Source organism: Myxine glutinosa, chromosome 14 (assembly GCF_964187855.1).
Source record: "Myxine glutinosa chromosome 14, kmMyxGlut1.1, whole genome shotgun sequence".
Classification (NCBI taxonomy): Eukaryota; Metazoa; Chordata; class Myxini; order Myxiniformes; family Myxinidae; genus Myxine; species Myxine glutinosa.
The window spans coordinates 42,401,997-42,418,176 of NC_136274.1; the positions used below are offsets into that span (position 1 = coordinate 42,401,997).

General features: G+C 44.5%; 1 protein-coding gene across 2 annotated transcripts in view; it reads left to right on the forward strand.

Annotated features, from left to right (window-relative positions):
• Window positions 1-16,180, forward strand: part of LOC137439733 (serine protease 23) — a 56,843-nt gene that overhangs the window by 9,906 nt on the left and 30,757 nt on the right. For both annotated transcript variants that reach the window (XM_078768037.1, XM_078768038.1), the window contains exon 2: window positions 5,751-5,873. In XM_078768037.1, the coding sequence (XP_078624163.1) occupies window positions 5,751-5,873 (123 nt within the window). The remainder of the gene's footprint in view (window positions 1-5,750; window positions 5,874-16,180) is intronic.

Genomic DNA, 16,180 nt, shown 5'->3' on the forward strand with positions numbered 1-16,180 from the left:
AACATCTGCTTGGACCCTTCTCTTCCTTCCCACCACCACCACCCCATTCGTGTAAGTGTGTTTGTATTGTCCTGGGCGTAAGATAATATAAGACTGTATAAGGTTGCCCTATGTCCTTTTATTTCCTTCTTTTGTATATTCTTGCCTTTCGTTTCCTCTTTTAGTGTTGTCAATAAATCATATTTGTTCTTTCCTTACCTTTTGGTTTCCTCTCGTCTGATCGCCTTTGTCTTTTCCCCATTGAGTATCGGTAGCACGATTAGAACCGCTCAGAATCGGGTTAGTCTTTCTGCTAACGGCTCGAGCTTCTGATTGCTAAACCGCTCGGCAAAATTCCATCTTGTCCGTGGCTCGGGCAGAAGTAGCGCCCTGCTTTGCGGCGAGGTTGGCGAAGGTATCTGGGAACCCATTGACCAAATGACCAGTCACCCTGGTCAATCTCAACCCCGCAAAGGAGCGCGATATCTTCTAGGACCCGGATGGCCAGCTTAATAGACGAGGGGATTAACCCCCCCTCGGTAAGGGGAGTGTCGTAATCCGAGATCCGCAACTATATATACATATATATATATATATATATATATATATATATACAGTATATATATATATATATATATACAATATAAGTTGTTTCTAAATCATAAACTGTTGTTTGTGGACAGACGGACAGACATTAACCAATTGCTTAACCCCGCTTTCGGCTTCGTTCGCGTACACGGGATAACAAAAAATTCAAGGCAGAATATAGGTAGCGGTGATGGCAAAGCGTATGTAAATAAACTTTTCAAGCAGATTCTCTGGATGGACAGACGAACAGACAGGACCCGAACATAAGCTGCCAGCAAGATTGACGCCTGGCTTGAGGCGAAAAATAATAAACCGTTAGTAAGTCTACCACAGCTATTCGCTCACGTCTGGAACTTGGTTTGCAAGGATGAATTCTCATTCAATATTGCATCCAAATCACACTATCCTCTATGATAAGGTTTTATATCCCAATCACAACACTACCCTCAATAATAAAGTTTTACATCCACATCACAACACTACCCTCTATAATAAGGTTTTACATCCAAATCACACTACCCTCTATGATAAGGTTTTATATCCCAATCACACCACTACCCTCAATAATAAAGTTTTACATCCACATCACAACACTACCCTCTATAATAAGGTTTTACATCCAAATCACACGACCCTCTATAACAAGGTTTTACATCCACATCACAAAACTACCCTCTATTAAAAAAAGTTTGACATCCAAATCACACGACCCGCTATAATAAGGTTTTACCTCCAAATCACACTACCCACTATAATAAGGTTTTACATCCAAATCACACCACCCTCGATAATAAGGTTTTACATCCAAATCACAACACTACCCTCTATAAAAAAAGTTTTACATCCAAATCACAACACTACCCTCTATAACCGTGGTTCTTAACCTGGGTTCGACCGAACCCCAGGGGTTCAGTGAGCCAGTCTCAGGGGTTCGGCGGAGCTCCTCCGAAACGCATTGCAATTTGTTTTTTTGTTTTTTAAAGTTTTGTATCAATTTTGAATCTATGTGTAATTACGCTTATTAATATTATTATTATTTTGCTATGTATGTTACGAACGAATGGAAATGTTATTTGTAATTGTATTCCCATCCCATTCATGGTTTCTCTGGTCTGTGTTTAAGACAAGTTGTTTCACACTGACTGTAGTAAGTTGAATCAATGAGCAACTTGCTAATTATTCTGTTGATGGTGCTTACTTGCTTACTTACTTACTGGATTTTGGACTTTGCAGGTGTTCGGAAATTCCAGTGAATAGCCTCGATTAGCTTGCCGTGTGCCGTGCGTCATTGGTCGCGCCTTACTTTGGAGTTAATGATTAATTGAAAAGTAAGTTGGAAATGTTTGTGGATATGCAGGGCGGGTTCAGAGTTATATTAAAGTCAAAAGTGGATGGTGATTATAAAATATGATTGAATTACTCAGAAAATTAGGTGGAGGTGATATAACTCCTTTGGTCGCAATTCAAAACTAACAATTCGCAGTTTTCTATGTAATATTATAATGGGATTTGAGGTGACATAGAGTTGAGTAGATAATAAACCGCGTCATCGTAACTATAAGTTATGTTTTCTTCGTTAAAATTTATCAGTTTTCAGAGGGGTACTGATTATATTTAAGCATGTTCCTTTTTAAATTTTTGTCATATAATTATTTGCCCAAACTCAATTAAGATCAGTTTGTTACTTTTTTTTTTTTTTTTGCAGTATGTCGAGCAAAAAAAGGAAGTGGTCAGAGGATTACGTGCGGTACGGGTTCACGTGTTTGATGGAACGGGACGGAAGTCAGTGTCCTCAATGCATGCTTTGCAATGTCAAGTTGAGCAACTCCAGCCGAGCACCAGCAAAACTACAGGAACACTTCAAAAAAGTGCACGGCGAGCAGCAGTACAAAGACGCAACGCTGGATGAATTCAAATTGAAGAGAGTCTGATTCGACGCAAGTGCTACCTTGCCCACTCTCGGCTTCGTTCCAATTGACAAACCGATCCTCACTGCGTCGTATGAAGTTGCGTACCTGATCGCAAAGCAGGGCAAACCGCACACTGTTGGCGAGACACTCATCAAACCGGCCGTGTTGAAGATGGCCAACATCATGCTGGGAAAAGCTGCTGAAAACAAGTTGTCTCTCGTTCCACTCTCAAATGACACCATCAGATGCAGAATCGACGACATGAGCGACGACATCCTCGCCCAGGTAGTTGCAGATTTAGTCGTGAGCCCTACAAAATTCAGCCTTCAACTCGACGAGACGACCGACGTTTCGAATTTGAGCCAGCTCATCTTATTTGTGTGTTATGTCAAAGGAGACGAGATCAAGGAAGACTTTCTGTTCTGCAAGCCTCTCACAACAACAACGACGAAGGCAGCTGACGTGAAAAAGCTTGTGGACGACTTCTTCAGAAGCAACGGCCTCTCGTGGAACATGGTGTCTGCAGTTTGCTCGGATGGAGCTCCAGCCATGCTGGGATGCAACTCCGGTTTTGGAGCGTTGGTGAAGGCCGATGCACCACACATCATCGTCATGCACTGCGTCCTGCACAGACACGCGCTGGCATCAAAAACCCTGCCTCCAAAACTGGCCAATGTTCTGAAAATCGTCGTTGAAACTGTGAATTACGTGCGAAGCCGTGCTCTGAATCATCGCATCTTCAAAGAGCTGTGCAATGAAATCGGCTCTGAATTTTAAGTCCTTCTCTACCACTCTAACGTTCGATGGTTATCACGAGGGAAGGTAGTGAGCCGTGTTTTTGCCTTGCGTGTAGAATTAGCCCTGTTTTTGCGAGGACACCAGCATTGCCATGCAACGCACTTCCAAGAGTCAGAGTTCATCCTCGCCTTGGCATACTTGGCTGACATCTTCGACGCACTCAATCATCTCAATTGCCAGATGCAGGGCGGTGGAGTGAATGGCATCGAATCTGAAGAAAAGCTGAGCACTTTCCGAAAGAAGTTACCGTTGTGGAGGCGGCGAACAGAGAACGACAACTTCGCGAACTTTTCGCTACTGGACGAGTGCGTGAGCGGGATCGAAGATGAGTCTGAAGTTGGAGGCACTGCTGTACCGGGGGAGCTGAAGCAAGCGATTGCCACGCACTTGGATGAGCTGGGACAGTCATTTGACGGCTACTTCTCCGGCCAAGAGCAATACCCAGAATGGGTGCGGCAGCCGTTTACTTTCGACGTTGTAACGGCAGATGTCAACGACCAATACCTCGACGACCTCATCGAACTTCACCAGAGCCAGACTCAACAACAACTCTTCGGCACAACAACGCTCTCAACGTTTTGGTGCCGCCAAATGGAAGGGTATCCTCACATCGCTAAAATTGCCCTTGAGATCGTCACGCCGTTCGTTACAACGTATCTGCGAGCATGCATTTTCGAAACTGGACATTAAAACAAAGAAAAGGAGCAGGCTTGCATGCGAAAATGATTTGAGGGTGGCCCTTGCCAAAACAAAACCACGCATTTCCCAGATCGCCTCCCGAAAAGAAGAACAGAAAACGCATTAAGAAGCAATTCTTCTTAATTTTTTGGTCGTATTTGAGGGGTTCCGCGAGTGTTCGGTGGGTTTCGTTAGGGTTCGGCGCCTTTAAAAAGGTTAAGAACCACTGCTCTATAATAAGGTTTTACCTCCAAATCACAATACCTGCTATAATAAGGTTTCACATCCAAATCACACTACCCTCTATAATAAGGTTTTACATCCAAATCACAACACTACCCGCTATAATAAGGTTTTACATCCAAATCACAACACTACCCGCTATAATAAGGTTTTACATCCAAATCACAACACTACCCGCTATAATAAGGTTTTACATCCAAATCACAACACTACCCGCTATAATAAGGTTTTACATCCAAATCACAACACTACCCGCTATAATAAGGTTTTATATCCAAATCACACTACCCGCTATAATAAGGTTTTACATCCAAATCACAACACTACCCGCTATAATAAGGTTTTATATCCAAATCACACTACCCGCTATAATAAGGTTTTACATCCAAATCACAACACTACCCTCTATAATAAGGTTTTACCTCCAAATCACACTACCCGCTATAATAAGGTTTTACATCCAAATCACAACACTACCCGCTATAATAAGGTTTTACATCCAAATCACAACACTACCCGCTATAATAAGGTTTTATATCCAAATCACACTACCCCCTATAATAAGGTTTTACATCCAAATCACAACACTACCCGCTATAATAAGGTTTTATATCCAAATCACACTACCCGCTATAATAAGGTTTTACATCCAAATCACAACACTACCCGCTATAATAAGGTTTTATATCCAAATCACACTACCCGCTATAATAAGGTTTTACATCCAAATCACAACACTACCCTCTATAATAAGGTTTTACCTCCAAATTACACTACCCGCTATAATAAGGTTTTACATCCAAATCACAACACCACCCTCTGTGATAAAGTTTTACATCCAAATCACAACACTACCCGCTATAATAAGGTTTTACATCCAAATCACACCACCCTCTATAATAAGGTTTTACATCCAAATCACACTACCTGCTATAATAAGGTTTTACATCCAAATCACACTACCCGCTATAATAAGGTTTTACATCCAAATCACACTACCCGCTATAATAAGGTTTTACATCCAAATCACACTACCCGCTATAATAAGGTTTTACATCCAAATCACACTACCCGCTATAATAAGGTTTTACATCCAAATCACACTACCCTCTGTGATCAGGTTTTACATCCAAATCACACTACCCGCTATAATAAGGTTTTACATCCAAATCACACTACCCTCTGTGATAAGGTTTTACATCCAAATCACACTACCCTCTGTGATAAGGTTTTACGTACATCCAAATCACAACACTACCCGCTATAATAAGGTTTTACATCCAAATCACAACACCACCCTCTGAAGTTTTACATCCAAATCACAACACTACCCGCTATAATAAGGTTTTACATCCAAATCACAACACCACCCTCTGTGATAAAGTTTTACATCCAGCACAAACTTCAGATTCGCTCCTTTAATTATTGAAACGAGCATTGCATTTCGAGGGAATCACCTTCGTTGAGTGACGTTAGATACGAGAGGCGCGTTTATGTGTCGTCATAAGGGGAAACCACGCCCATCACCGAGTATTCCCGCTGTGATCTGCGCAGCTCCAGCAGTGCCAGGAGATCTTGCGGAGCCAGAGCAGGACTGGTGCGTTCCATGGAGACGGATCTGGCGCCGATTGTGTGAGCAGGGTGAACCCTCCGGCACCTTCAACAGACTCTTACAAGGCGAGTTTTGTATGGGGGGGGGGGGGGGGAGGGGGTTTGGGGGTGGGATAGCGGGTTTAGGGAGTGAGTTTTGTGGTGCAACATTACTGCTTTGTCAGATTTATGATCCGGATAAATCCTTTGCCCCAACTGCTCACCCCTGAGTGACCTCACAGTGGGAATGTTGTAAAACTCTTTAAATTCAGCGTTTCTTGTTTGAATGAAGTGGTTGTAACAATTATTGTAAACTAGAACGGCACACAGTAGAGAGCATACCTTCACCTGGTTGGCCATATCACTCAATGGTGAAGAATCACTTTAGCATTCTAGTAGCCGGATCCGAATCCGGATCTTCACCAAAATCGAATAGATTCTTCCTTGTCACACACACAACCTGTCCATCAGGTTTCGTCCAAATCCGTCCACAACTTTTTGAGATATCCTGCTATGTATAGTGTTTGGCCCTATCTCCCAATGTTGAAGAATCCCTTTAAAAATTCTACTAGCCGGATCCGAATCCGGATCTTCACCAAAATCTAATCATTTCGTCCTTGTTACATACGCTACATCTCTGCTAAATTTCGTCCGAATCCATCCACAACTTTTTGAGATATTTTGTTAACAAACAGACAGACAGACAGACAGACAGACAGAAGTGAAAACATAACCTCCATCCACCCACCTTTGGTGGCGGAGGTAATAAGTACACAGTGTGGTCGTGTGGGTGTGGTGCAGCCTGAACACAACCGCGTTCCGATTTACATCATTCCTTTACCCATTGCGCTACCCAATATCCCACCCATCCTCATCAACCACTGCCAAGACCCTCGGACGGTCAGCACATTAATCGGATCAATTAATCGTTCGATTCAAAGGGAAATAGTAAACTTCGCACAACAGGTAGAGTGTCCAGTAAACATGTGTGTTCCGAATGTGAATCTCGCTAGTTGATGACGTCGTTCTTGGTTAGACCCTTATTTAGAGATCCTTTTCCCGGAGTAACAACCCATACCCTTATACTCCCCCCCTTCCTCAACTACATCTCGCGCTTTGCTTTAAGACCACCACTGCCACCACTGCGAAGTACTCTTCATTTTATCTAAACAAAGTGAATGAATCTCGAATTGCAATAAGGGGACGCGGAGACCTCTTGCCTTGGAGGCCGAAGCCGTCGGAGCACTCGTGTCGGGATGCTAACGGAAGTTGCAAGTGAAGACCTCCTGCGCCGGGCCACCACATCCACCAACCTGCTCCAGGTCGGACCCGCTCTCGACCGGTCCCCGTTTGCCCAGTGGATTGATAACCGTGCCGAATCGCCGGCACCTTTATTTAGAGGTCTAAATAAATCATTCGGAGTCCGAAGCGACCTTCACGCTTTTCCGTGCGGACAGTGACCCTGAATTGGTGCGTCCAAGGAACAACGGGTGCGACAGCGCGAGTAATAATTTAATAAACTCGACCACGACGCCGGGATCTGAAAAAGTTTGGATACCCGAATTTGAAGGTTGATCACGTGCTCGAACCGTTCAACACACGCCGAGTTTAAAACCATCGCAGTTTACTGCGTGTGACGCCCTCTGCTAGCAGAGTCAAGTAACTACTGGGCCACGTTTCCTCCCCTCGCCTGAAGAGCACAAAGGGCAGAAAAAAAATAAACCCATGACGAAATTCTCCGAAATTGATCCCGCAAGATCTCCTGGCACTGCATCGTTGACCATGATGAAGCGATGAATGGTGATACGAGCTGGAGAAGCAATTAACACCCGAGCAAACGTCTCCAACCGGTGTGGGCAAATGAAGATCATGTGGTGGGAATGGTCGAAGCCCCCCATCCCTAGCGTGGAAAACCCCATGTACGAACAAGCAATGTACAATACCGGCCGAGTGTGCTTTGGGTGGGTCATCCGTACGAACATTCCTCATGACATTCTCATCAGATCTCATGCGAAACATTCTTGTAAGAGAAGGTGCCATGCAAATGCCAACAGCGTCTTGAGACATACAAACTTAACCATTTTCAGCATGCTCATGGTGGAGCTTATACTTTTTGAACAAATACATTGGGAATGATCAATGCAACTTTACATCAATACCACACTTTTAAAATGACGTAATCTGCCCCAGATTGGTTGGTGCACATGAACAGAAATCCTGACGACCAAAATCAATCGGGATGGCATGAACATTTTTTTATTTTTTTTTTGGATATTGAATCGAGGCTCGTGAAAGAGCTAACATTTACTTCACAAACAAATCAACCAGACAAACAAAATATATAAAAAGAGGGAGCGGAAGACAAGATGAGGAGAGAAGGGGAAGCACACAAACACAACATTTGAGAGCAGGGAGATGTGTGGAAGGGAGAGGGCTTGGGGGGAGGAGGCGTGGGAAGGGGGGGGGGGGGGGAGGGAGAAGTATAAAACACAAGGACACCAAGGACTTCCAGGAGAGAAGTTGGTATTTCAAAAAAGTGGAATTGGGGTGAAATTAGCGGGGGTAGAAAAGATCAAGGTTTTGGATGGGGGAAGATAAGAGATGGTGGTGAACAGCTGTTTTAAAGATCTGGAGGGTGGAGTGGGATTGAAGAGAGTGAGGGAGTTTGTTCCAGAGGCGGGAGAAAAGAGGAATGAAGGAGTGAAGGTGAGCAGAGAGTCTTGATTTTGGCAGTTTAACCATAAGAGGGTTGCAGGCAGATCTTGTGCGACCTGTAGGAATATTTGGGGGACAGAGCCCAGAGAGAGCTGGTGGGGGCAAGGCCAGAGAGGAGTCGGTAGAAGACGGAAAGACCACCAACCTGCCTGCGGTGAGTGAGTGAGAGGCCCTTGGAGTTAGCTTCATCGCGGGAGATTCCAATGATTCTGAATGCTTTGGTTTCAACAGCGTGAAGACGAGCTAGGTGTGAGGCAGGAGCACCAGCCCAGAGGGGAGAGCAGTATCCCATTGAGCTGCGGATGAAAGCCTTGTATGTGGTGAGGAGCTCAGGTGTGCTAAGGGAGGACTTCGCACGACGGAGGATGCCCAGTCGGCGACTGGCTTTGGAGGCCAGATTTGAAATGTGGTTTTCCCAGGAAAGATTATGGCAGATAGTGAGACCCAAAAGCTTGAGTGACAGAACTTCTTGGAGAGGATTATTCAGAAAGTGGATGGGAGGATTGTCCAGTCGGTCTTTTCGGAGAGACAAGGTGAGAGTGTGAGATTTGTCAGGATTGAAAGACATGTTCCACTTGTTTGACCAGTCTGTGATTTTGTCCAGGTCTGCAGAGAGTGAGGAGGCTGCAGACTGTCGATCTGAGGGATGAGGTATGGAGTGGCAGAGAGTGGAGCCATCAGCAAAGAGATAGAGAGGATTTTCCAGAGAGTCGGAGAGATCATTGATGAAGACCAGAAAAAGAACAGCGCCCAGAACACTGCCTTGGTAAACTCCAGCCTGGACAGGAATGGGAGATGAGAGAATACCATTCAGGGCCACATGTTGACTACGACCAGAGAGGAAGTCCGCAAGGCATGCGTGGAGATTTCCATGGATACCATAGGAGGAGAGTTTGGTGAGCAGAGCAGGGTGCCAGACCGTATCGAAGGCACATGATATGTGGAGGGAGACGGCTCTGATTTCCTGTTTGGCATTAAGAACCTCCATGCATTGTTGAGACAGCAGAAGCAGCATGTCCAGAGTAGAATGACCTGGTCTGAATCTAAATTGATGATCCGAGATCAAGTCATTGGAGAAAAGGAAGGATTTGATGTCAGAAGCGATGATTGATTCCATGACCTTGCTGATTATGGGGAGCAGGCTGATTGGTCTGTAGTTGCAAGGATCTGTTTTTGCACCTTTTTGTGTAAAGCGGTAATGTTGGCTGATTTCCAAGCAGATGGCAGATGACCTTGAGCAAAAGAGAGGGTGAAGAGAACAGAGAGAGGGTGAGATAGAGTGGCAGAGCAGGATTTTACGACCCGTGGGCTGATGCCGTCTGGTCCTGAATCATCGTCGAGGTTTGACAAAAACTTCTCCACCTTGTCAGGAGAGAAGGACATAGAGTCCAGGAGGAGCTGGGGGCGACTGGGAAAGGTGGGTGTGAGAAAGATGGGTTCGGAACACAAGATTTTGAGTCAAACACAGAGTTGAGGCATTCGTCTTTTTCACTTGCGGTGTCAGCTGTGTGGCCATTTGAGGTAAGGGAGGGGATGGATGGGGAACAAATACCAGAAACAGATTTGACCAGATGCCACCAGGATTTGGAGGAGGGAGACAGGTTTGAGAGTTCAGTCTTGAGAGCAAAGAGATATTGTTTCCTGGCTCTCCTGAGGGAAGACACACACTTGTTCCGAGCTTTGTGAAAGGAACTGAGATTATAGGCCGGCAGCCCAGAGCATTTTGGTCAAACGAACAAGGTACCAATATCTGAGTACAGAAACATTTATTGTGTAACCTAACATATTCAGATATGGATGTCTGCCGGGGACCCCCTGCTGCGTGGGGCCCCTGGGGCCCAAAGAGGGGGGCCAAATAATGGGCTGGATCAAACATTGGGGGTACCACATGAAACCAAGTGGAAATCAACAGGTACATCTCACAGAGCACAGAGTGACCACCGCCAGACAAATTTTCCTCTGCATAGGCCCCCACAGACCCCCCTCAAAGGGTCCCAAAATTTGGGCTGGATTAAACATAGGAGGTACCACATGAAACCAAGTTAACGTGAACACTTACACTCTACTAAGTATAAAAAACCCATCGCCAGACAGATTGTCTGCTGCATAAGGCCCGCCAGACACAGCCAAAAAGTTGACCCTGGGGGCACTGTGGTAGAATTGGCCTAGAACATATATCAAAAGTACCACATGAAACCAAGTGGAAATCAACAGGTACATCTCACAGAGCACAGAATTACCAATGCCAGACAAATTTTCCTCTGCATAGGCCCCCCCAGACCCCCCTCAAAGGGTCCCAAAATTTGGGCTGGATTAAACGTAGGAGGTACCACATGAATCCACGTTAGAATGAACAATTACACTCTACTAAGTATAAAAAACCCATCGCCAGACAGATTGTCTGCTGCATAAGGCCCGCCAGACACCCCCAAATGTTGACCCCGTGGACACTATGGTATGGTATAATTGCAAGTAAGTTTAAATAAACAGGTACATCTCACAGAGTACAGAATGACCACTACCAGACAAATTTTCCTCTGCATAGAGAGTACCAGACAATCTGAGTCTGCACTTCCAAAGAGGGCGCCACAGCATGTGTAATGAAACATAGGTGGCAGCAGAGCTTTTAACGTCTGCTTTGAGAGTCAACAATGGTCAAGGTCATGTCTTGTTAAAGATAGAAGGATCTTCTTCGAGATGAATGTAAGCAAATTGAGGTTTATGAGCTTACAGACTTGGCATTTAATATGGAATATTTTTTTTGTGGGGGTGAACTTACTTTTCAAGATGACTTACAACCAAAAGTTCATTGGAATTATGTTGAAATTATTCTAGATTTTGTTAATGTGACCTTTAAAAGAAACAAAAACCACATTTGACATTTCGAAGCAAATAAATTGATCCTTGAAAGTGATGTGAACTGATATCGAACTCAATTCATGGACAGTACTGTGTTAAACTTCTGTACGTTTTCCAGAAGTATCTCTTTATTTTGCACATTAGCCAAAAAAAATTTCAACAAAAACAAAAGCTAAATTATGACTGGGATTACGGACAGTAAAATTACAGTTCAGTACTTCGTGTAACCCCCATGAGCATTCAGGAGAGCACGTACACGTCAAGGCATGCTGTTCACGAGATTTGCCAAGGATTGGACAGGAATCGCTTGCCATGCAGTGACAATAGCCTGCTGCAATTCACGCACAGAGGTCGGCTGCTGGTCCAAGTTGTCGATTTGACGCGTTAATTCTGCCCACAAGTTCTCTATCGGATTCATATCCGGGGACATGGCAGGCCACTCCATATGCTCTACACCATGGTCAGCAAGAAAGTGTTGGATCATGCGAGCACGATGAGGCCGTGCATTGTCATCTTGGAAGACAAAGTTTCCTCGAAAGGCTGCACGAGCAAATGGAAGCAATGTTTCTTCCAGAATGACCCTGTACTTGAACTGCTTCAGGTTTCCATTCAGAACAACCAGGTCAGTTTTGCCCCCTGCATGAAAAGCAGCCCAAACGGTCACCCCACCACCTCCAGCTTGGACTCTTGGCACTATACAATCTTCGTTGTGGGCTTCATGCACTTGTCTGCGCACTCGGACGCGGCCATCTTGACGATAGACCAGAAATCTAGACTCGTCACTGAAGGTCACGTGATTCTAGTTTCCTGGCTGCCATTGACGGTGCTCTCTGGCCCACTGCAATCGGCGCTGGCTGTGTTGTCTGGTCAGGCGTGGCTTCCTGAGGGGACGCCTGGCACGATAGCCTGCTTGAACCAGTCGTTGGTTGACTAGCCGCCCGATTAGCTGACTTGGTGCGACCATTGCAGACTATCCGGTGCAGCTGGCGATCATCTGTCCTTGTGGTTCTGCGTGGATGTCCTGCCCTCGGTATTGGAGTAGGGACACCCCTCTGAGCATTTCGTTTCAGGATCTCTGACACCTGACCTTGAGTGATGCCATACTGCCGAGCAATAGCACGCTGTTTCATGCCAGAATTTCGTAAAGCCACCGCTCCATGACAAACAGCACTGTCAAGTTGACGGACCATCTCCAGAGGAAGCGGCAATAACTTTTGAAGACGTGCAGCAGTGTTTTCCACTAAAACAGAACGCAACAACCCTTATATATCCGATTGTGAAGCCAATCGTCAAATGTACCTGTCCTGACATTTTGTCACGCCACCTGTGATATCATCCTGTTATTGACTTCTTGCTGCGAAAGACAATCAGTGACATGGTTCTTTCAACAAAGACATCACCGAAGGGTAAAATAAACTCACCAGATTGATATACTGAGTTCAGAAAGTAAACCCAAGTCAAGAAAAAAAAAATATTCCATATTAAATGCCAAGTCTGTACATGTAAAATAGAATAATGGCATAATCGATTAGGCCTACTGTTAAAAAGTCATGGAAATGGCATGGAACTGTTTCTTGTGACTAAATGTATCTGATCAGATAATGAAAGCAGGTCTACTATATAATATAGGCCTAGGCTAGGCTATGCTCAGCTAGGCATGTGCACTTTTGCACAATTAGGCTACCTGATCGACATAGGTTGTTTAACCAGTCTTGGACAAAATATTCCAGGAACACAACACTCTTTTATTCTGCTTGTGACTGAAACTCAACAGCAGCCATTTTGTAACAAACAACAAGACTAAACAATATGAACCAAGACAGGGCGGTATTATCAGCTTTGCAAGTTACACTGTACTACAGGTTTTCTCATAGGTTCATGATAATTTGGAGAGTGGATGGAGGTCCCAATACCATTTATGTGTCATCAAGTCTCATTGGTTAGCAATACATGAAACTCCCATTCGCCAAAAATTCTGAATTCTAAACACCAGTTTCATTCTGACTCCTATCAGCTGTTATCAGTAAAGCACAATGTTAAATAAGAAAAACACTGCACCCTGCCACCTTCACTTTCTGAAGGCCAGTTACCATGAGCTTGCTTAATGCCCTGAATCAATTACTGATCGCATCTACACACATTGGGAATCTCGATAAACAATGGAGCCTCTTGTGTAACCTTGGCCAAGGCAGTGTGATCACTGATCAGTCACCTCCACGGTGTGTGTAGATACATTTAGACAGCAGCTTGGCAATGCAAAGGAAGGATCATTTCTTATGCTTCACCACAGACATTTGTTCAGCTTCAACTATTGTTTCAAGTGGGTTTTACTGTTTTGGACTTGGTTTTAATGCTGTTTTGATTTTAATTTGTAACTATCTTTGGTACTGTGTTTAGTCATGGTTTAGTCATGCTTAGTTTTAAATTTATAGAGTTTTATTTTTGTTACTGCATTTGACATAATATTTCGTGGTTTGGTTTAGCTGTGCTGATTCCATTCGTGGGTTTCTTTGTTTAAAGTTCTCAAATCGTTCTTTTCTGGCAATATTGGGGTTTTTTGGGGTATTTTTGAGGTTACTTATATACCATTGTCCCTCTTATTTCTTCCTCGCGTAATTCGATCCTCAGATGTTGAGTCTTGAGCGAGTTCCCCCAGCATTTAGTTTTATTTGGTCTATTTAAGTGTTCCATTTTTCTGGGTGGAACAATACCCTTCCCAATATTTTAGAATTGTGTACATAATTTTGTCGGTGAACTTGCAGGCAGTGGCATAAATTGCCTGTTCACACCTCGTTCACTCATGATCAGATAAGGGAGAATATGTTGAAAAGTGCTCCATCCCAAACCAGTCTGTACCAACCCAGGCAATAGCCACTAGTTTAGGCAATAGATACACCCACATACGTGAACTACGGAAGACTGTGAACTACGGATGGAAGGAAAAGAACGGGTGCTATACCCCAGACTGGTTCTTGGGACCTGCCCTGCCAGATTATCTTTTCCAGGAAGGCGAACAAGAGGAGGACAGTATGGAGGATCTCGAGAGTGACCAACAAGATATTGCTAATGTGTCTGACGATGATTCAAATTCCGACAATGCTTGGAGTGATGACTCGGAAAGTGAAACAGAGATCTAACCCTCTCAAGAATCATAAGGATTTTCTGATAGTGATCTACTCATTGGATGCATTAAGCATATATATTGTAAATTCTGTTGGATGTCATGTAAAATAGATTTCACGTGGTATGTTTAATCTACGCAAATTTTGGGACCCTTTTTGGGGGGGGGGGGAGGGGGATCCGGCAGGCCTTATGTGGCAGACAATCGATAGATATATTGTACTTAACAGTAGATTGTAATTGATCATTTTAACTTGGTTGTATATTATGTGGTAGCTCCAATGTTTAATCCATCCCAAATTTGTGGACCCTTTTTAGGGGGTCTCTTGCAGTGGTCATTCTGTGCTCTGTGAGATGTACCTGTTGATTTCCACTTGGTTTCATGTGGTACTTTTGATATATGTTCTAGGCCAATTCTACCACAGTGCCCCAGGGTCAACTTTTGGGGTGTGTCTGGCGGGCCTTATGCAGCAGACAATCTGTCTGGCGATGGGTTTTTTATACTTAGTAAAGTGTAATTGTTCATTTTAACTTTGTTTCATGTGGTACCTCCTATGTTTAATCCAGCCCAAATTTTGGGACCCTTTGAGTGGGGTCTGGGGGGGCCTATGCAGAGGCAAATTTGTCTGGCGGTGGTCACTCTGTGCTCTGTGAGATGCACCTGTTGATTTCCACTTGGTTTCATGTGGTACCCCCAATGTTTGATCCAGCCCATTATTTGGCCCCCCCTCTTTGGGCCCCAGGGGCCCCACGCAGCAGGGGGTCCCCGGCAGACATCCATATCTGAATATGTTAGGTTACACAATAAATGTTTCTGTACTCAGATATTGGTACCCTGTTCGTTTGACCAAAATGCTCTGGGCTGCCGGCATATTACCTTCAGTTGGATTTGTCTTCCATGAGGTGAAGGCAAGTTGCTTCATGGCAACTGCCTCACCACAAGCTTCAGTGTACCGTGGACGGGAGGAAGGGTACGACAACTGAAGATGAGATGGGATAAATCTGTGCATGAGAGCAGTTTACTTTGGAAGAATTCCCAGGAAGAGTTGATGTCAGAGGCAGTGGAGATGGGAGACCAGTCCAGATGATTGATGGCTGCTTGAAGACCGTGCCAGTCAGCCTGAGTGAAATGCCAGACTCGTCGGCGCTGAGGAGGCTCTCTGAGAATGGCCAGAGAGATGTCCACTTTAACAAGGAAATGATCAGAAGAACCGATTGGAGCAGAAGAAGAGCAGCAGACATTTGCAGGGAAGTTAGTCATAACCAAGTCTAGAAGAGAAGATACTCCATTGACTGGGATCCGGGTCGGGAAATTGACAATTGGGAAAACGACTAAAACATTTTTTAAAGAAGCCGAACATACTTGTAAACGTACCTGTGAGAAAGGGGTGTGCCCCTGCACAACGAAACAGTCAGAGAACCTCCTGATCAACTTTTCCAAAAAGTTGATATGTTACAGTCCGTAATGCCTGTAAAAAACTGAAGGTTCGTAGATGTGTGTGTATGTTCCATCCAAGCCTTCGTGCTTCTTAACACCAATGGGAAGGTCAGGTATGGGGCTTGTTTATGGATAGGGTAAGTTTAAAATGATGATATTTACTGTTGATCATGTTTGGGAGGAGGAGTAATGGGAGGGTGGGAGTTGGAGTTGTTATATAGCTCCAGACAGTTCTATCGAACAAGCCCGGGACACGGAGACA